The sequence below is a fragment of the Hoplias malabaricus genome, chromosome 10 (assembly GCF_029633855.1).
Source record: "Hoplias malabaricus isolate fHopMal1 chromosome 10, fHopMal1.hap1, whole genome shotgun sequence".
Lineage (NCBI taxonomy): Eukaryota > Metazoa > Chordata > Actinopteri > Characiformes > Erythrinidae > Hoplias > Hoplias malabaricus.
In genome coordinates, this window is record NC_089809.1 from 33863872 (window position 1) to 33886180 (window position 22309).

A 22309-nucleotide genomic window follows, 5' to 3' on the forward strand; every position below is an offset into this window, starting at 1 on the left:
TACATTATTATTCTGCACTGTTTAGGTGTTTCTATCAGTCAATAGACTTTTAAATAGCAAAATGACACTTACCTCAGAAATAAATCTTTTTAACCACAACTAGCATATATTTTTACAGTACATTTTAACCACTGATCCATGTTATAACATTAAACTTCCTCCTTGTTTTAATGCTCATAGTCCATTTTTTTTTAGCTCCACTGACCGTAGGAGCACTTTGCTGTTCTACAATTACACAGTGAAGTCTATCTTTTGCTCTGCATACATTCATACCCCATTTCCCCTTGTTCTTCAAAGGTCAGGATGAGTGGACTAGACACAACCGTAACGGTGGAGTTTTGAAACACTGCCTATGCGCTGTCCACTTTATTTGACACACCCACCTTATTAGCTGCTCACTTGCAACATCAGCGACTATTGCTCATCTTTTTTTCCACAGTTTGTGTGAGCCATCCTGTCCTTCAGGATGCTGCCCACCAGATGCTGTAGGCTGGATATTTTTTGGTCGGTGGACTATTCTCAGTCCAGCAGCGGCAGTGGGCACTGCTGTCTGATCCACTCATACCTGCGCAAAGAAATACTATCACACTACCACTGCATCAGTGTTACTGAGAATTGTCTGCAAAGCCAATAAGACCTGCTCTTGGTGGTCGTGTAGGGTTCTCACCTTGAAGAATAATGTATAAGTGGGTAAACAATGTATGCAGGCAACAGATGTCTGAAGTACAATGTGTAATTGTAAAACTACAAAGTGTAGCTCTAGGCCTAAAAGGAGGTAATAAAAGGAACAATGGGGGCTGAAACAAGAATGTGGCTTTAATGTTATTGCTAATCCTCTCAAACTGACTGTCCTAGGGGCTGCTCCACAAGTCAGGATATCTCAGTTAGCTAGACAACTTAAACCCAACCCAGAGTTGAGGACTGTCCAATAGTTGGACGCAGCTGACTTTAGGCTTAAGCTACCTAGCTCAAAAAGAGAACCTGCTTTGTGGAATCCTCCCTTTCTGCGAAGCCTATTTCACACACAAACATATATATATATATATATATACGCGATTACGCATGCATATACACACAGACACAGCAGAGCCAATGAGCCAATCACGTCACAGAACCACTTGCTGATTGTCAAACAATCAGCCAATCACAGCTAGAGGGCGGGGTATTGGCGGAAAACGGGTAGAGATTATGTGTGCAGCCGTAAGTAGGACTAACCGCTTCCTGGGTTTAATAGAAGAAGAGGAGGATGAAGATTATGAGAGAGCGAGAGAGAGGGAGAGTGGGAGAGAGAGCGCGAGAGCGAGAGGGGGCGGAAGGGGGGGTGTAAGGGTGGGATCGGTCTCTGGGAGGGAGGGTGAAGGATGGGGTGGGTGTGGTTAGGATGGTGGGTGAGTGTCTGTGTACGAGTGCGTGTGTGCGTGTGTGTGTGTGTGCGTGTGCGAGAGTGTGACTGTGGGTGGGAATCGTCCGTGAGCGGAAGCGGAGTCGCGGAAAGGTGACGGAGGGGCGCGCACCGAGCGGCACTGTACCGGAAGCGCCCGCGGACAGGTGGGACGCGGAGCGACAGGTGAAGGAGAGAAAGAGACACCCAGAGAGACAGGTAAGCAGGCCAGAAAGAGAGCGCGGGAGCGTTTGGCACTCTTTGCCTGGTGCGGGGGGAGAGGTGCGTGGGGGTCGTTACAGCGAAAGAAAAGTGTTAATGCGAAAGTCACCGGCTCGAGACAGAAACGAAGCAGAGCGCGAGTCTTACACTCACTCATCCGCTCCCTCCCGCTGTATGCGTGTGTGACTTTACTTGTTTTGCTAACTCGGTGAGGACTTGATATACATATTTTATAGATTAGTATAAGGCGAAGACCTTGTTCCTCGTTCTCACTTGAAATGGGGCTGTTTTCACCGCAACTTAATCTGTGTTGTGGAAAAACTAAACGAGTGGGAGGCCTGTCATTTGGTTACTGAGGTAAATGTTGGGTTCAGGTGTAGGTGTAAGTAGGGTAATGCCTTTTGAAGTGCTCACAAGTGAGGTGAAACTATATTGTGTGTGTCCTGTTGCTTCTTCTGCTGAAGGTCGCCGTTGCTCTCGCCTTGTCACGCGGTGCGGTTACCTGAGGACAGGTGTGACAGCTTAGAGAGGACGATAGGGAAAGATAAAATAAGGAATAGAAATAAACACAAGGGAATATATATATATTCCTAACAGTGAGGTGAGCTTTAATACCTAGAGAGTCTGAAGCTACAAAGCTAATGGTTCCCACCAGAGTCCTGCTGTTACTCTGCAAGCTTCGCTATAGACTCTCTGCCCCTCTTCATCAAAGTTTCATACACAGTGAGCTTTAATGGGACTCGGCTTCACTCTGCAAGAGCTGTTGTCAGACTGAGGGTCCGATTCCGTTTTGGATTCCAGCTATCAGTGACTTTCCTCTGCTAGAAAACCCAGAGCTTTTAATCCAAAGCCTCTTAAGACATGAGTGTACACCAGTATAAATATATGCCTCTTCATCTTTCACTTCAAAGATGAGCATTGAGGCTGGGTGATATCAGTTAAATGCAATATTGCGATATTTTATATATATATATATATATATATATATAAATAATTAATATGTGCATAATAAGTGCATGAAGTTGATAAACCAGTTATATTACAGTTCTTATCAAACACATTGTTTTGTTTGGGCAGATTTGTTCTGGTCTCTTCTCTAAAAATGAGAGAACAAATTTTGCACTGTATTGTAAACATTAATCAGATAGAAACCACACTTCCAGGGTGTAAACAATTTATTAGAGTTCCTTCAAAATAATCTGATGTAAAGGACATTTCTTACAGTTACCTCTTCTGGACAAAGTGGACAAACCCAAACACAGCAAGGTCAGTTATAATTTATGGGATCAGTATTGCTCAGACTATCACTACAGCTGAAAATATCATAGTACACCACTATACCAGCACACAACCATATCTTACCCTTAGTTTCTGAAGTTCTGCAGGGTATTTCATGGATCGCGTCTGTTACACTGTGCTCTCGTATAGAAGGGAGTGTATAGAAATGAGTGCATGTGTTTTTATGCCATGTCACTGCAGAATGTGGTGTGGTGGACTGGGTGTGTTGTAACTTTATGTTGATAGAGTGTAGCTGTGACAGACTCCCAGTTTTGTTTGACTGTACAGTGTTTAATAAAGTGGTTAAATTCAGCTCGGTTCAAGTCAGGTCAGGGGTGTACTGCATGAGTTCAGCTTGTTGTTTTCTTGGCCGTTGAGGAGCAGGTTGAGGTGCTACTTCCTTTTCATCGAAACGTGTTGCTGACTCTCCCAGAAGAGCCGAGTGGACTGGCTCGACCAGATCAACCGGCTAAGGAAGGGCTTACTGTCCTCAACCCCCACCTACGGCTCAGGGTGCTCACCTGTGGCCCTCACCTGAGGCTTAGATCAATGGTGCTGTCTAGTCCTAAGTGGTGGCTAGACTAGATTTTACAAAATTCTAATTGGACCTTTAAATATTTCTAACCTGGGTATGCCACTTTAGTGTTAATTAATAATAAATATTAGTGGAGTTGCTCTATAAACTGATCTGGCGTAACGTTAAAATCACATCCTTCTTTCTACACTCATTGTCTCTGTTTTCTACTCCACTGACCATACAGGTGAACTTTGTATTCCTACAATTACAAATTGTTGTCAATCTGTTGCTCTGCATAATGTGTTAGCCCCCTTTTACCCTGTCCTTCAATGATCAGGGTCACCACAGATAGTTTTCAGAGCTGCAGTGACATGAATGTACCAGCTTAACACACACTAACACACTACTACCATGCCAGTGTCACTCCAGTCCTGAGAATGATTTACCACCCAAACAATACCTGCTCTGTAATGGTCCTGTGGGGGTCCTGACCATTGGAGAACAGGGTGAAAAGAGGGCTAGCAAAGTATGCAGAGAAACAGATGGATTACACTTCATAATAATAGAACGTTAAAGTGCCCTTATAAGATCAGTAGAGTTGATTACATGGGCAGAGAATACAGAAACGTGTTTATTTTAATATAATGGCTGAAGAGAGTTTGTCCAAATGTTTGTAGATCCCTGCCCTGAGTTCCAATCCTGGAAAAGAAAGCCACTCCTACACTTCCCCTCCACACTTTACCCTTGGGGAATCCCTGCTGTCATGTTGAAGGTCATACTGATTCTCCAAATGGGCAGGGGAAGTTGGCACAATCAAACCCACAGACAATCAGTTTCGCTGGTACTCTTCTGCAGAACAGAAGACTTTGGACAGTGTCATATCCCACAGTTTATTTAGCCAGTGGCCATGTGTGTTGTGTATGATGACGCATATACAAAAGTTGGGAGTGATGGGGAAGTGAATAAGAAAAAAGAACCGAGTACAGCTTATACAATATTTCTTCTGAAATCGTTTGTGATAATAGCTGGTTTGTTTGTCATTTGATGTGGTTACAGCCTCTACACTTTTTGCTTTACACAAGACATTGTGTCTGATTGCATGCAGTTACAAGAGCGTTAGTGAAGTCAGGTGCTTATGTTTGATGATTAATTCAAGCACCTCTCTAACACATCTCAGAAATTTTCGATGGTGCTTCATCAGTTCAAAGAATGCAGTTCCAATGCTCCATAGCCCAATGCAGGGAGGCTTTTTACTGCTTGTCATTAGGCATGGTGATCTTAGGTGTATGTTTGAGTCCTCCAGGGCATCCTGTTCTATTCACAATTAATTATTTTCTGGAGACTATAAACATATATTGTCGCTGTCCAAAAAAAGCATGTACCTCTAAATTAGTAACAGATTTGAGAATGAATGAAAAAACTTTCAATGGAGAACATTGTAAAAAGATTTCATTCTGAGCAATTTCTGAGCATTTCTATTGGTCCATCCATCATGATATTTTCACATAATATGAAGGACAGCAGCTGTATAAAAATGTAAATTAATAGTAAACCAAAAAAAAACAACAAACATGGAGATACATTTATTTTTGAGAATTATATGATGCATGTTCCAAATATGCATTTTTAAGAGAGTATACACGAAAAGCAATCGCGTCCAGCTCCTGTGTGCACCTGTATATCATGCACACAACACTTCTGGATAAGATCATTTTACAGTACACTCTTAAAAATGATGGTTCTTCAAGGGTTATTTATTAAAGGAAATGGCGTTTTATGGAGCCATAAAGAGCAATTTGCATGATTAAATGCTTCTCAAGAAGGGGGTTCTTCAGACTGATAGAGTATGTGCTATAGATGCTTTTGTATATGGCATCAAAACGTTTTCATCTATTGTTACAGTGTCAAGTTTTTCTAAAAGGTGCGGTGTAGAACCATAGCACATTCTCCACCAATCTGAAGAACCCCTTCATGATGCAAACAACCTTCTAATCATGCAAAAAAGTTCATTAAGTGTTCAGGATTCTATATACGATCATTTCCTTTACTAAAGAATCCTTGTAAAACCATGATTATTAAGTGGGTAGACAGTAGAAATGGGGTCTGACCTTTCAGAGGCCTTTCTGTCTGTGTGACAGACAGGGAAGCTGCTGTTCTCTGATAACCTAAACCTGTCCTCCCCCACCCGGCCCCCTCCTGACGTCACTGTCATGGTAACATAATTACCTGTGTAATTTAGTCACCTGGAGCTTGCACTGTTCTCACGGTTCCCTCACTGTGAGCAAATCTCTAGCGCACTTACAGAGAGGCTGTGAGTTTGGACCAGTGCCTGTGTCAGGCATCTTATTCACTCTGAAAATGTGATTTGTAAAAAAGAAAAAACCTTTTAGTCATTTTGCTGTGTTTGGTGGTCCATCTGTGAATGAGAACAGCAAGATTTCACAACCAATTCTCCTTCAGCCAGAAGATGAAGGGTCTTTAAAAACATGATCGTGCACCACATTTTCCAAAACTGCATTTGTATTTATAAACTTCCTTTCCTAAACCTTCAATTTTTTTTACACAGACTTCTTAACAGCACTGACTGTTGTGTGTATCATGTCCACCAACCAAATAAATAAATACATAAATAAATAAAAAGAAAGGAATACATACAACACAGCAAACAGCAAAGGAAGTTCCATTCAGCGGCCCAGGCTGCAGCTCCGTGTTCATAGGCGTCAGGTTTCTTCTGGCCTCGTTTACACTGGAGGTGACGGGGACATGCCAGCACCACTTTCCCTAAAGTAAAGTTTTATTTTATTATGGTTATTACTGTACTGTATCAGATATTAAAATCAGATATGCATGAAATTGTATATTCTATCATACATGTTTGAAATGTCTATTTTGTCAACCAAAATGTTATACTTTTCTGTATTTATTTATTTACTATGTCTACATAACCACTGAAAAATGTATAGGCTTCTTTCAAAAACAAATAAATCAGTGTACAAGATTAATATTATTAAAGATATAATGTAAATTAGAAATAAAGGAATAGTGCCGTTTGATTTATTAACTTTTAAAATGAACCTGGGTGGAAAATACAGTAGCAATATCATTTTGTTTCTGGTCACAGGGCATGTAACGCTAGTCACATTTTCCCACGCTCAGTCTGATGCTAATAGTGCAGTGTTGGTGCAGTTCTGAGCTGCAGTGTTGGTGCTGAGGGATAGACAGTGTTCTCCAGTTCTGATGCTGTTTAGATGAGTTTCCTCAGCCGGTTTTGTGGACAGTAACTGAGAGGAGAGAGGGTGCTGTCTGGTTTTTTCTTGTTACTGTGTGTTAGCGGTACCTAGTCTGTAACACAAATGTGTTGTAACAAATAATGGGTGGTATTTTAGGCCCTTAGTTTCCTGGCACATTTTGTATTGTAACATACCCTAAATGTCACACATTTGCTTTTCAAAATAACTATCAATGTGGTTACCTCCTTCATAAATAATGATATTTTAGAGCGTGACTATTTCCTTCTTAGTTTTCACTAATTGATGAATTTAACTTTAGACTAAAATAACAATGTGATATGAAAAATAACTCCAATAAATGGTACTTCCATTAAAAACACAATGAAACACAGTTATCAAACTGTTGTTATAACAATCACTATAACTGAGACATTAAGCTAATATTATGTACAAAACCCTAGCAGTAAGTTCACTTCACTAGCTGTAGGAGATTTTTGGTTTTCCTGTGTGTGGAGTACTGTTGGAATTAGAGCAGTGAAAAGCAGATGAAGAGTGAAATGAAAACGGGTTTTTCAGAACTTTATACAAGTAATATAAATTCAGCTGTGGTCGTTCAGCACCATTCAGTAATGTTTTGTCATTTGTCATGTCCTCTGCTAGTACTCTGCAAAGATGCTCTTAGGGCATGTTGGTAAAAATGCAAGCAACTTCAGCCCCAAAGTGGCCCAATTGGCGAAGCATGCATATCTTCCCACTGCAGTGCAAATGCAGCAACTCTCTGTTCACACTAGAAAGAGACAAAGTGACAGGCAACCAGTTTTTCCACTGCAAGGTATTTGTAACCACAATTTAACAACAGGCAACAAGCAATTACGGCAAATTAAGTTGCGATTTTCATTAAATTTTTGGGTACGACAGTTCCACAGACCAATAACAGAGACTCGTTCTCAGAGGTCCCCACTCAACTAAAGCTGAAAAGTAATGAGTGGCACTGATTCCTTACAATTGAGACTGGATGTGTGGAACTTGTTACAACAAAAGTTTCAGTAGCTGAAAAGGCGATAAAGAAAAACAATCCTATGTGGTTTCTATTGCATTTTATTTTTATTATTCTTTTATGAGCTGATCGTTAACCTGACATCCTCTGACTTTTCCTCTCTGAAGGGATCTGTGGTAATACTCAAATGGAATTAAATCATTGGCTGACTAAAAAAAAAAATTCCATGTAAGCTACAACATTTCACTTTACCAGACTGAAGTGACTCAGATCTAATTTTGTTACCTTAATGTGGCAAAGATATGATTTTTTTCCCCCAAGGCTGTGTGTGTATGTCACTGAATGTTACAAAGGGGCTGTGCAGGTGGTAGTTGGATATAAATGGATTTGTGACAGACATGTTTTGTAGTACTTGTGTAGAAGCCATTATTTCTGGACCTACCTCCTGCACTACACAGGGCTTAGCGACCAACTTGGGACAGAGCTGCATCAATATCAATGTGTGCATGCGTTCCATTTCAGGGACAGGTTCTTTCACAGGTACAGGTCACTTAGATTTATGAATGTGAACCGTCACGATTGCCAAATCAAGTCTGAGCAAATATTGGAATTAACTAATGCAGTTGCTAATGTGAATGTGCCCTTAAATATGCATCTACAGAAGGTCAGTTCTTGTGTTCCCAAGTACAAAAACCAAAACTCCACCCTTGTGTGTAACTTGTTACAGGAGTGTCATTGCAAGCCCTGTTCTTGCACTCTTGTCCCCTGCACTTTTTATGCATTAGCGGTGTCTTTAGTACTGATAAACACAGACAAAAAGACTGGCCATTCTTTAAATATTTTATTTAATACATTTTTTTATTTTAATTAGACACTTTCTAATTGTTTCCAATATATAAAATAATATACCACATTATATTTTGATACTGAAGTGTAATTACAATATGGTATTTTGTTTATCATGCAGCCTTATTGACATCATCTTGGCCAGAACATAGCAGTCCTGATTAGAGACCAGACACGAGAACACACAATCATCCAGACAGTTTATGGGCTTTAGGTAAGAACACCTGTAGTGTGAGTATTTGTGTGTTTGGGATGGGTACAAAAATAAACTGATGTTAAAATAATGTAAAAGCTGATCATTCATTTTAAGAATATATATATATATTTTAACAATGCCGTTTAATGATGTCTGCTTTTTTCCCCTGAATCACTGCCTGGGTGGAAATTGCTGGAAATTTTGATTGAAACTTCTTACACTGCGCTGTTTATGTGTGTATGTTTTCTCTCTCGTTCACTCTCACGCTTTCTTTCTTTCTCTCTCTCTCTCTCAGAGACAGAGAGAGAGAACACACACATACACAGCACAGTGTAACAAACTGAAGGTGATATCAAATCTGATGTTTGGTAAGAATTTGGAGGGAGGTGTTGGAAAAGAGAATGCCCTTAGTGCTGATAGTGGTTTTTGTTGAGGGCGCTGAAATGACTTTAAACTATACTTACGCTAATCCTAGGCGTTGATTGCCAGTCGTTTAATAAAAAAAAAAAAAATTCACCACTCACTTTGTGTGTGTGTGTGTGTGTGTGTGTGTGTGTGTGTGTGTGTGTGTGTGTGTGTGTGTGTGTGTGTGTGTGTGTGATTTTTAGAGAGAGAAAGAGAAAGAATGAGTGACATTTACGTCTTGGCCATATGATTGTTTGCCTTTTTCGTAGATCTTCCTCTAAAAGGACCCTGAACCGCACTGTAACACACTCTCCCACACACACACACCCTCCCACACACACATACATTCCTGTAAGTGTTTTAATCAGGGCATAGGGACCCATGTAAAATTCCCCCTGCTCACACATTAGGAGTTTCAGTTTCGTGCTGTGGCGGAGGGGAAGAGAGACATAGTGGGGGGTGGGGGTCAGTGGGAAAAACGCAGTGTTTGGCTTTTTAAACCGTCTACAATGTCTGTCCTACTAGAGGAAGTGGAGTGGCATTTCCTTTTTCTGATTCAAGTTTCAGTCATATTGACAACCGACCACCAGACTAATGTCAACACACACACACAAAAACACTCACACACCCCATGTAGATGGTTCACAAGATGGTGAGTGATAGAAAGCTTGATCAGCACTTAGGTCACATGATTCCTCTTCTGCGAGATGGGGGGTCTTACAGAAAGTGTGATCAAGTACTTCTCTGGGTGAAAGTATAGATATAAATGTGCAAATGTCTGTCATAGTTTTTGTGACAATTATTCCTGAGTTAAGTTAAAAAGATTGCCAATGATTTCCCAGACTGTTTTGCATTCATAAATACAAAATTAAAGCTGAAGTGAAATTCCTTTACGTTTCCCTTTTTTCTTTTTAAATTCTTTTCTTTTGTTTTTCTGTGTGTAGGCCTCCTGAGCCTAATCTCCTTTCAGAAATGGTCTCTTTTGCTCTTTGCTGTCTTTCTACCTCATCTTTTTTGTCTGTAGCTTTATCACTGTCTTATCTATGTGAGACCTACAGAGAGCGAGAGCTTCAAAAACACAGAAAGACAGAAAGAGTGGAGAAACAGGAAATTGATGAGGATCAGTTGGTTTTGCAACATCTCACAAAAACACAACACAAAAATAAGGACCCTGCCTTATAGTGGAGTAATGCAGTTCTCCAATATTATAGACACAGACACATTTTACACAAAATACCACTTTAAGTGAAACACACTGTTTCTTTGCTTCTCACTTGAGGGTAGACACAGAAATGCTGACCAAGTACAGATAGTGCAGATGAAAGACTAACACCTTACACACACACACACACACACACACAGAAACTTTACTGATAAGCATGTGTAGTGTGATTCAGCATCTTTATTGATGTACATGTTTAAGATAAACCCATTTATAAAAATAAAGGTGCTACAAAGAGTTCTTTGAGCGATACCATCGAAAAACCACTTTTGGTTCCATAATGAACCAAGATTGTTTCAGGGATGTGTGAGTGTGATCTTAAGGTTCTTTACCCATTTAAGTATTATAAGTAAAACATGTTCATTTTGGAACTGAAAATTGTTCTTTTATGGCATTGAAAAAAATACCTATTTATAGCACGTTTATTTTTCAGAGTATGATGCACAGATTAAAAAAAACATGCTGCACTTTGTATAGCGGTGTGTCATTGTGCGTGTGCTGGATTTGTTGGATAACTTGCCCACAAAAGGGTATTTTGACTTAATACCTAGAGTCTTCTGGTCTGTGTATGAATATAAATGTAATAACTGTTCAGTTCAATAAGTAGCTTCTTATACAATGATTGGTACATACCTCAGTCTGAAACAAATTAAAATCACCTCATTTCTGTACTCAGTGGCCATTTTATCAGTCATTTATTCATTGATGCATTTTGTAGTTGTGTTGTCAGGGCCTCCACAATAGGATCATAAAACAGGTGTTATTTGTGGTTTGTGTGATTCTCAGTGCTGCAGTAACGCTTACGTGGTGTGGGTTTAGTACAAGGGATTAAATACAGTAAAACTGCTGGAGCTTGCCCACTCACTCTCCACTCCGTTAAACACACCTACCTTTGTCACATTTTGTAGTCAGAACCAGTAGCTCATCTGTCTTCCTGTAGTCCAGAGGTCACTAATACGTGGACCTCTTTCTAGGTCCAGACACAGACGATGTCCTATCTGGACCAGGGCCTATATCTAATAAAACATCAAGTAGTATGTAATTTTGACAGAGTGTTTCTATTTTTAACAGAGTATCTTTTCTGGTATTATTTACAGCACCAGTTAGTGGCTCAGGACACTCACAGACCACTTGCATTCCTTAACCTTCTCAGCCATATGTGCTTTATGATGTGTGTGATGCCTCAGACGGGAGATCCAAGGCGAGAAACAGCGGTCTGAGAAGTAGCTGAGTCAGAGGAAAGCTAATTCAAATGGCAGGCTGTAAAAAGAGAAAAGTGAAAACAGCTTTTAACAAAGAATGGATGAAGTCATACATGTTAATTCTTACCACAAATACGTGTCATTGCTGCCGAGACTGTAGCAATTAAAACGTATGCTGCACACAAGATACTGTTGGATGGATAAATCTAGATGGTGGATAATTTTCAGTCCAGCAGTGACACTGATATTTAAAAAAAAATAATAATAATAACATACCACTACATGAGTGTCAGTGCAGTACTGAGAATGATCTGCCACACAATATCTGCTTTATGAGGGTCCTGGCCACTGAAGAACAAGATGAAAGGGCACTAAGAAAACGGATTGACTACTTTGGTCTGTAATTTTAGAACTCCAGAGTACCCCAGTAAGGTAAGTTGAGCAGGACAGTGAGTACAGAAATAAGAATATGGCTCTACTGTTATGGCTGGTAACGGTGTATAAGAGTTCATTGTAACTGTAACAGAAAATACACTATATACACAGATTTAACAGGAGCAGCTGTTTACACTCAAAGCAGTTCCAGAAAATGAACACATGAATGAAGAAAATAAGGCAATTAATTTACCAAAAATTTGCTTAATGATTACAACCAATTATAACACTCTGAAATATCAGATAGCCATCAGAATTGTAACAAAATATTTGTAGTATGATCCTTGCAAGATATTTGTATTTGACTGAATGATAGCACCTCATGTTTTTTGTGACTTTTGGAATAGGTATTTTATTGGTCTCTTCAATATGGAGTAAATCTGATTATACAGTTTTACATAAATATATGTCAATGCTGATACTTTGACAATTATAAAATGTTGAAACTGGAATATGATCCACCTGTGTTGGCATGACAGAGAAATATTTATTTGTAATATTTGGATTAAAAATACAGGAAAATGACCAATGTGCAAATGTTTGAGCTTAGTAGCCCAGCAAGGTTTTAAGTTCTCCTGTACAACTAATACATCCGATATTGATCTCGTTTTGGCATGTGCCATTTGCTAATTTATCTTTTTTTTAAATAATACAATCTGCTGATACTAGTATTATTCTAAAATTGCTTTGTGTCCTTAGTGTTCAAATTGAGTTAAATTAGCTACTTTTATCTTCTGTTATTGTAGAGGTTTGTAGGTATTGGGTATATACAATGTAGGGTATATTGTACACAGCTGACAAAAACACGCAGCTGTGTGGGAGAGCTAGAACAGCGGATAATTACTCTTCTGCATCGCAGCTTTTGGGTATGATTTAGCCCCAAAAATCTAATGAAATCCCCTGATTCTTAAATATTGTTATATTTTTAATATTCTATTTTTATTTACTTGTATATTTTTGTGTATTTAGAAAAATGAAGTGTTAGATTCATGGGCTGCACATGCATTCATGCACCTGTGCACAATGCAACTTCCTGTCTCTCCCACTCTTACCCCATTTCTCTCTGTTCTTGCTGTTTCCCCATTTTTTTTACCCCTCTCATTCTCTCTCTCTCTCTCTCTCTCTCTCTCTCTCTCTCTCTCTCTCTCTCTCTCTCTCTCTCACCCTTTTTTCAGACAGACAGGTAAATTCAACCTTAATTTTCCTGTCTGCCCCCCCCCAACAGTATCTTTTCCAATCTCTTTACCACTCCGACACTGAGCTTGTCACTCTCCCTCCCACCTTTGCTCTTTCTTGTGTGTTTTCGAAGAACTCTGCTGTTTTTAGTAAAAGGGAGGCGATGCAACATCTTTTTTTAGCTTGTGGGATCCTTCCTCAAATCTCAGACCCCTTTTAGTGTCTCTTTCTCTCTGATTTCCTTCACCTCCCACCCCAGCACGTTTATATCTGAACCTTTGCGGGTTCTTTTTTTCTCCTCACATTTTTCCTTCTGCTCGTATTTAGTAATAATTTAATTGTATTTATTATCAACTAAGTTTGTTGTAGTTACTCAGTGCTATTGTAGGGGTCGGTCTGTCAGCTTGGAATCATTTTAATAACTACTCCTCTCTTATTTATATTGTATTTTCTTAATTTGTTGTGTATTTTTTTTTCCTAAAAAGGCATCACAAAGCTGAAAGTTTTTACTTTTTTCTTTCATTTACTATTTGTATTTTAGGGTTTTAATATAAGTTTGTTACACTAATAGATTAATGCCTACAAATAGCCTTAGTGCAATTATTGTTGTTATATTTATACATTTTTTGTTGTTGCTTTACATTGCTTGCTTTACACTTTTTACATTTATATAATTAAACATATCTAGAGCTTTAAATGCCAATAAATTCAGTTTTCAAATAACTCTAGTAGCTGAGATCCACAATCTAGAACAGAGTAAAATCAGAGATGTGATCAGTGAGACCAGTCACTGGTTGAAATATGACAGATGAATTCTCATAATGCTCAAAATGTCTCTTTATGAATACAATCCAACCATTCAACAAAAAGAGCCAAACAACTTACTGACGCACAGAATCAAGAGCAAGCTGAAAATTCATATTTTATTGTGCATCATTGAGCCAATGCTGTAAACTATTCATGTTTTTTTCAGATACTATCAGTTTTTTTAAATAGGTTTTTGAAATGGTAACATGACATGTATTTAGGTCTCTCTTCATTCAGAGATGTAAGTGCCTGGTCTTTTATGTCTCAAGTCCATGTAGGATTGCCAAGATTGTCGTTAATTTGATTGACTTGATTATGAGAGCTTAGGTACAATGAACAGATGCCAGCATATGAATGGCTATGAATATATAGAGGAAAATGGATGAAATGGTAATATTGTTACATGCTGTTTGGGCAGATTACTGACATTGTTATTCACTGATCAGCCATAACATTAAAGCCACTTTCATGTTTCTATAATCATAGTCCATTTTATCAGCTCCTCAATCACAGCCAGTAGTCGATCTATTTGCTTTGCATACTTTGTTAGCTGTAATTACCAGGACTCCCACTGGACTACCACAACATAAGTATTAGTATGCGCTGGATCAGTCTCAGCACTGCGAAACCATTGATGTAGTGATGGTGTGTTTGTGGTGGTACAAGTGTCAATTCTGGATTGAGAATGGTGCATCGAGTCCAGTGACCACTGATGGACTACACTACTATTTTAAGAAGTAACTTTAGAAACTAAAATGTTTATATGCTAATCATCTTGAGAAAGCAGTCAGTGTTTTTGGATCACATTTTCTCATGCTAAATTTACAAATGAAGTTATGATTTATAATTCCAAACTTGGTGGAAATTTCGTACCTGTCTTTTTCAGCGAAGGTAGATGCATGTCTAGTTCTTAGATAATAATTTACCATTTTGAATGTGTTGCTGTCATTTTTAGTCATTCTATGAATCCAGTTACACTGATGGTTAACCAACAGATATTCTTCCAGTTTATGGGAATTCTGTGAAATGTGGTCTGGCTGAAATATGTCTGAGAGTTGTTCACACCACTTATTTGATGTGTGTCATTTTTAAAGAGAATTTGGGTGAAGCATATGGCTTGACCAGGGAGGTGTGCTTATGGTTGGCTGATGCTCTGTCTTGGTGTAAATAAGACTATACTGAAATGGTATGTTGCTTGTGTACATGCACTTTTACCCATAATGTTCTTTAGTCAAGCAAAGCTTACATTTTTCTTTTCAAATGAGCAATTTGTTGACATACATGACAAAACTGTAAGCTCCATAATTAGTCATAATTCCAATAGTAGTAGCTGACACATCAAAGTGGGATTTTTATAGAGCACATTTTTTTTAGTATCTAGTATCTATGTGCTAGGTGAATTTATCTTTAGCTGGAAAAATCTACAGGTACATTCTGTGTGAAAATGTATATCAGAATTGGAGGAGAAACATATTAAACTTTTTGCAGACTTTTATTAGTATTTGTATAAAAGCAGTAGCATTTCTCTAACATCAGATATAATGTATCAGCATCCACATGTTTAAACAATTACTCAGAATGGAAGTGTTATTGCACCGGTGTGTCACAGTACATTCTGTTAACAACTGTAAACCTGTAAGGAAGAAAGTCATGTTTTTGTGGTAATTGTACGTCTGTGATGAATATGATTAGAAGATAAGTTTATTTAAAAAAATGATGCACTTGAAATTGACATCCCTGTAATAAATATTGCTACACACACACACAGCTGTTCTGCCATGTGTTAGTGTAATCATCAGAGCTTGTGTCCTCTCCTAAAAGACCCCAGAGTGGCAACCGTTTTAAAACCCTAAATACACAAAAACAAACAAATAAATAATACACAATGCACAGATCCAGCCGCCCAGCAAACATTCCGTACTTCTGAATAATATAAAGTGGCTGGCAACAGCAGCACAGAACACAGCTATGACATAAATTCACTCATAGAGAAATGTCAGTACGCGGTTTCTTACTGACCTCACATCAATTCATACCTTTATGATTTTTTGCTGCACACATTAATATAAATCAAATTTTAGTAGTTTTGTTTTGTTTATTTTAGCACAATTCTCTGTGTGTGTATGTCTATATGTATAAAATATAACATTTATGTATGACTGTTAGACTAGTGGAACATGGTCTGTTAATAAAAAGTTAAAAACATGAGGCGCTTTTATTTTGCACAAAAAATTGTCTTCCTTTGTTAAAATATTACTTATATTTTTTAACAGTAATAGACCCTGTATTTCCAAAAATTGATGCTGTTTAATCAGTTTCTAAATAATAAGATATTGTACTCGGAAGATGCATTTCCCTTCTCCAACTCCCTGATATTTCTTTCCTATTAATTAATAATTCGAGACTTATTATTCAACTTAAGCGTTGCATGGCATCTATTATGCATCCCTGTATGTTTGTTGAAGTCAGATTACATATTTCTTCTCTCGCTCTGTCACACAGTGGACTCGTACACTTAGATCTCTGTGTCAGTTCTAACCAGCTCTATCGCTTGGGAAGATGCAAATAGCTGAAGAGCTGATATCAGTTTGGAAGACTGGACATGTGTCCTGGTGCTCTTGGTGTGTGTTGAGTTTTCAGTAACTGAAATTCAAATGTCCCCTTTGTGTGTGTGTGTATATATATATGTGTATATGTATGTATGTATATATATATATATATATATATATATATATATATATATATATATATATGTGTATATGTGTGTGTGTGTGTATATATATGTGTGTGTGTGTATATATATATATATATATATATATATATATATATATATATATATATATATATATATATATATACATATATATATATATATATATATATCACACACACACACACACACACACATATGTGTATATGTGTGTGTGTTTGTTAGTGGGGGACAGATAGAACACAGAGGGAAAGTGAAAGAGAGAGAGAGGTGATCTCTGATACACACACACGCACTTTCTTTTCAATGTATGGGATCCTAAAAACATGTTTAAGACTAGTTGCATATGTGCATCTGTCCAACAATTGCATGGATTAAATATATGTTGTGTGTGTGCATGTGCATGTGTTTTTTATGTAATGTAAGCCTGTGTGATTCCTGTTTCCATTTGCAACCACTGAGCCCCCACTTAAAGCAGACTGGTCCCCACCACACACATATGCACTCATACACACACTCACAGACACAGCACACACAAGTTCCAAAGACCTCAATATTGTCGGTGGAGAAAAAGCAGAAGACTGTGAGAGAATGAAAGTTAGAGAACTGCATGAACAGCACACGGTATGAACAGGGAAGCATGACTCTAAATTTCCATTCCTGGGCCTGATGCTTTTGGGGAAACTGAAAGAGTGTTTGTGTGTCTGTGTGTATCCGTGTGTGTATTTTGTTAGTGTTTAAGTGTTTTTGGTTTTCTTGTTGCATTGCTGCTTTTTCAGAAATTAATTTGTGTAGTATATGTTCTTAGTGTTGTTTTGGAGAAACACTGTTGTACGGCTTGAGAACTGGGCAATCTGGTATAAAAGTGTGTAATTGCTGTGTGCTCATGCTTAATGACCTTCTTAATAGAGCTTTGGAACAGCTTTACTACTTGAAGTGTTCCTCTGTGTCTGTGCATGTTTGTGTTTTTGTAGATCTGAAAGTCGGAGTGAAGAACATTTGAATGCGCACCGGATACTCTCAGCTACCTAGAAAATCTCACTCCACATGTTCTAGAATAATTTATGGACCTTTTTATTTCGCAATCCACACTGATAATTAATTACTTTGATTTTGAACTGCTTTAGCGTAAATTCTTTATAGCTTAAGCTTTATTAACCTTTGTGTTTTATTTCCATTAATTATCACAAAAACTGCGCATTTCATTCATATTTTTAATTCAATGTCTGCATTTCTAGCGGTGTCCTACTGGAGAGTGGGTAGCAGAACTGACTGGAACTTTGACAGAAATATCGGCCTCGCAGCATTGAGATTTAGGAGTAGGTGAAAAGCACCAGAGAAAAGTGAGAAGTGCGTGTGCATTGATATGTTTCGCCTGTATGATTTTACAGGGGTAGCATGCAGTTCATTTCAGATTTTCAGATGTTTATTTAGGGACTTTATATTGTCATCCCACTGAGTTTGAGTTGTAGGCAGCATTTTGTCCCTTTTAGTCAGAAGTCTGCAAGTGTATAGGATGAGGATGAGTGATCTGTTACGAGAGGTGTAGGAGGATAAGATCCGCTCTGAGACAAACAGAGACATTTCTATTCTGAATTATTCTTCTTTCTTTTGAACCCAACAGCTCTCACTTAAAAAATCGTCATCCGTTTTGTTCAACTGAAATGTGTCCTGGTTAACAGCCAGTTGAGTTTCACCCAGAGAGAGCGAAACTTTGAGTAACAGGTTTAATTTTTTCACAATTCACTCCTGTATTTTACCCTTTAGCTCTGTTCGAGGTTGGTAATTGAGGAGCATTTAGAGAAAGCAGATCATCCAGCTGAGGCGGCTTTCTTGTTCGATTAATACACCGTTTTTTTTTGTACCTTCTCAAAAGCAAGTTGGCTTTCCAATTGATATACGTAGTTAACAAAAACTTTCAGCTACACAGTACGCTGAGTACACTGTAATGTATTACGATTTTATGATGATACATGGTCCTCGATACAGACATTTTAGATGTGCTCCCGAGCCATGTTTGACTATGTATGCATTACTTGGTGTGGGCATGAGCGTCTGTGAAGTCCAATACACTTTCGACACAGTATGCCATAAGAACAAGCAGGAAGGTAGTGACTCAGAGAAATTGAGAAAAGACAAAGAGTCAAAATGTTTTATAGAAAGAAAGAGTGAGAGAGGAGACAGACAGACAGAGAGGGAGAAAGAGAGAGAGGGTGTGAGGGTGTGAGTGTGTGGGTGCTTCTTGTCAGTGTTGAGCCATCTTTTTACTGTACTTGCTATTGAGTAGAAATTGGTTAATTTTAGGACAACACTGCAGTACCCTCAGTGTAGGTGTGTTTTGTGTTTCAAAAGTTGGAACATTCCCTCTGGTTTTTGCCTCTCTCTGTGTGTGTGTGTGTGTGTATAAAATCCTCCTCGTTCATATATTGCAAGTGTTTAAGAACAACAACAAACTAACCTCTAAACTTTGTGTACTCTATAGGAAAAGTTTAAAAACAATAACAAAAAAAGGCTTACATTAACATATTTAAATATTCCCAGATTTGAATTTCATCTTTTTTGGTTCTCAGTAAAAGGTGCCCTTATCTTCATCATTTACAAGTGTTGTGTATAATATAGTAAGTAAAAGATGAACTCTAATTACAAATTTTCCTTTGTGTTTACAGTATTATGTAAATCCTGAGCCAAGAAAATTATTTTAAAACCTTTGATCAATCTAAAACCAATAAACATAAATAAAACTAAAGTACACTTAATTATATTAGCTGTTATTATACCATAATTGTCTGTTATACAGCTTTACATTTGAGTTTTTTGTAGATATTTTAGAAGATCAGTTAATTATTCTGTACCTAAGACTTATATTATATTCACAACTGCTTGTTGCTCTACTCGTCTGATGCATTTGTTGCATTAATGCCAATATTTGGGCTGAAAGATTTGCAGAAAATATGTGACTATTCTCACCACTATTGGGATTTAATATTAAGCTTTCAACAAATTGTGATCCAGGCTTGTTTTAATATCCAAGAAGGTCCGGGTCTAATTTTGAGCACTGAATTGTGAGTGCCAGGCTGTCATCTAGTTGTGGTTGAGTTTTATGTACACAGCACAGCGTTCGTTTGCATTTGATTGGTCTGCCTTGTGTATAGAAGCTACATTATTCTAAATTGTTCATCTAAATTAATAAACTATTCTTCTTCAAGCAATTGAATAAACACTACAATAATCACATTTAGAATCCAAGTACATAAAATAAGTAAAGAGCAGCTATATTTCTTCATGCTTATCTGAATATTAACACTATTTAAATAGTGTTAAATAAGCACTACACAGCTTAAACCTTTACAGTAGTTTATTAATGAGCAATATCCATATCAGCATATGCCAGTCATTTTAAGCGAAATTTAATATTAAGTTTGTATTTCAGGACTAACACTTTTTTGTCAGACTCGGTAGAAGAGTCCCTGAGCTGATTCTGTTGCTAATTTTAGAGCCTATTTACACTTTATGCGTATTGTATTCAAATAGTGTTTAGATTTTATTAATACAGTTTTCAATTTAAATTAACATCATACATTTCCACTTGACACACAGCAATCTGTTCTCCATTTGTGCTCATTTTGCTGGGTTTCATGGGAATATGAAATGATTGGGCACAGATGCATTGTTTTCTGCAATTATGCATCTGCAACTATGCATTTTACAAATGTATTTAAAGAAAGAACATGTTTAACAACACACAAGAAATGTAGAACTAAATTTGATTACATTCCAATGAAAGAAAGCTAATAACGTTTTTCCTTCAACTTGGCAGAGAAATGTCAAAAATAGAGAAATTTTGCTGTAGCTTTGTTCTCTTCTGGCTTTTATATCTGAAGATTTTGAGGATTTGCATGGCAAATAACAGACCTTACTTGGCATTGGTACTCACTGATGCTAGTACATGTAGAGACTAGCACAAGAATATCTGATTTGAAAGTACAGTGATTTCTGCAGAGTACGCTATGAGGTTTAACTCGACTAAAATGGACAATGACTTTAGCCTAAAACACTGCGGCTCCTGCTTTCTGATTTAAAGGGGATGATGTCATCAGTTTTGGTCCTAGTTTGCCCATATAGATTATTATTATTAGATGATTTGTGGAAATTAACTGATCACCACCTTCTGCTGAGCATCATCCTTCCAGCACTGGAGTTGACTTTTATTTCTGACTTTTGGACAGCAAAATTTGTAAAGATTTATGCTGCAGCACTCAAATTATGTTCTTCAGCTCCGACGGCGCTCAAAGTAAGTTTTCTATATTGTTTTTGGTGTAAAAATGAGAATGAGGGTTTTTTTCTTTTTTTCTTTCAATGTTGACGTGAAAGTGCATTTATAGATGGCCGATACCTGAACCTGAACGACTTTTTACAGTGTCATAAAAGGTGTTTCCTGCTTTGTATATCTAATATGCACGTCATTGCGGAGGTCGAGGGATTTTGTTTTTCGGAAACTTAGCGATCGATTCAAAACGAACCGATGGGTTTGGAGCGAGGGAACTGTAGGCGATGGGGGAGGGGTATCTCTCTCCATCTTCGCTATTCTTTGTCAAACTTTTTTTTTTCAGAAGACAGGAAGAAGAGAAAGAACAGAGCAAGAGATCAACTAAGCGATCCGCACCAGAGGGTGAGCAACCCCGAAAACTTTCAAAGCAACAGAATAGGGAAAGTTGGTAAACCCACAAAAAGTCAGAGAAAACCTTTAGCAGCGTAGGAGAGGAGAGGAAGCCAAAAAGGCGACGGATGCCATGACACACGCTGCAGTGAGGCTTTCGTCCACAGCACCACAGTTCTCCATAACCGGCAGAATGGTATAGTATGATCTGTCCTGATTTGGCCTGTAATTGAGCCCAGGCCTGACCAGCAGTGTGTAGTTGTGTATATGAGAGGGAGAGAGCGTGAGAGAGACAGACAGAGAGACGTTGCTGTGTAGATCGCTTCAGCTGAAACGTACTAGGGTCTCAATAGGAAGGGACACGTTTTCCTGAAGTGTAAATTTAAAAAATCTCTCCAGAGTATTTGTGGCGTTGTCCTCCTGCTGTGTAAATAATCACATCTGTAACATTTTTATATTTGGTTGGGGTTTGAAATTTCTATTTATTATTTTATGTAATTTTTTGGGCAAATATTGGTACCAACGTCGAATTGCATTGAGGTAAACTGTGAAATTTAATGACACATTGAATTATTTGCTTAATTCTAATCAAATGAAGATTAGGTTTAAACCTCTTGTTCCAGCACTACTGCACAGTAGTGACTGCCATTTGAGCAGATGAGCTAATGTCCGAATTTGCCTGTGTGAATGTGAACAGGGCGCTCTGTGATGTGTTGTCAGTTTGTATGTTTTGGGCCTCGGGGAGGTTACAGAAACTTCATGTTACCGTGAATGGGAAACAGATCAAAGCTCATCTGCTCTTAACGTCTTGTGTAACACTGACACAAGTGCCAAGATGCCACACCTGTTCCTAAGAAATCTCATTCCTAGAGAGAGGAGGGGTGTATGAGGGTGTGTGTGTGTTTTGGAGCTGGTTATTCAGGTGTTGGTGAGTTGCTCCGTGCTGCAATATTATGGGCTGGAGAGGGGCTGCAGGTTGCTAAGGGGAAGTGGAGCAGCGGTTGGTTGTTGGTGGAAAGTTCCGGGCT

At 38.2% G+C, this 22309-nt stretch overlaps 1 protein-coding gene across 3 annotated transcripts in view; it reads left to right on the top strand.

Annotated features, from left to right (window-relative positions):
- Positions 1 to 1390: 1390 nt before the first annotated feature.
- Positions 1391 to 22309, top strand: part of zbtb7b (zinc finger and BTB domain containing 7B) — a 29009-nt gene continuing 8090 nt past the window's right edge. The window contains exons 1-2 of one of the 3 annotated variants that reach the window (XM_066684074.1): positions 1391 to 1600; positions 8593 to 8685. Coding sequence is in view for 1 of the 3 variants with exons in the window: in XM_066684071.1 (XP_066540168.1) it covers positions 21415 to 21477 (63 nt within the window). In the remaining 2 variants the exon portion in view is untranslated. Of the gene's footprint in view, positions 1601 to 8592; positions 8686 to 21308; positions 21478 to 22309 lie in introns of those variants that run through there. The other 2 variants (XM_066684073.1, XM_066684071.1) reach the window with 2 other exon arrangements.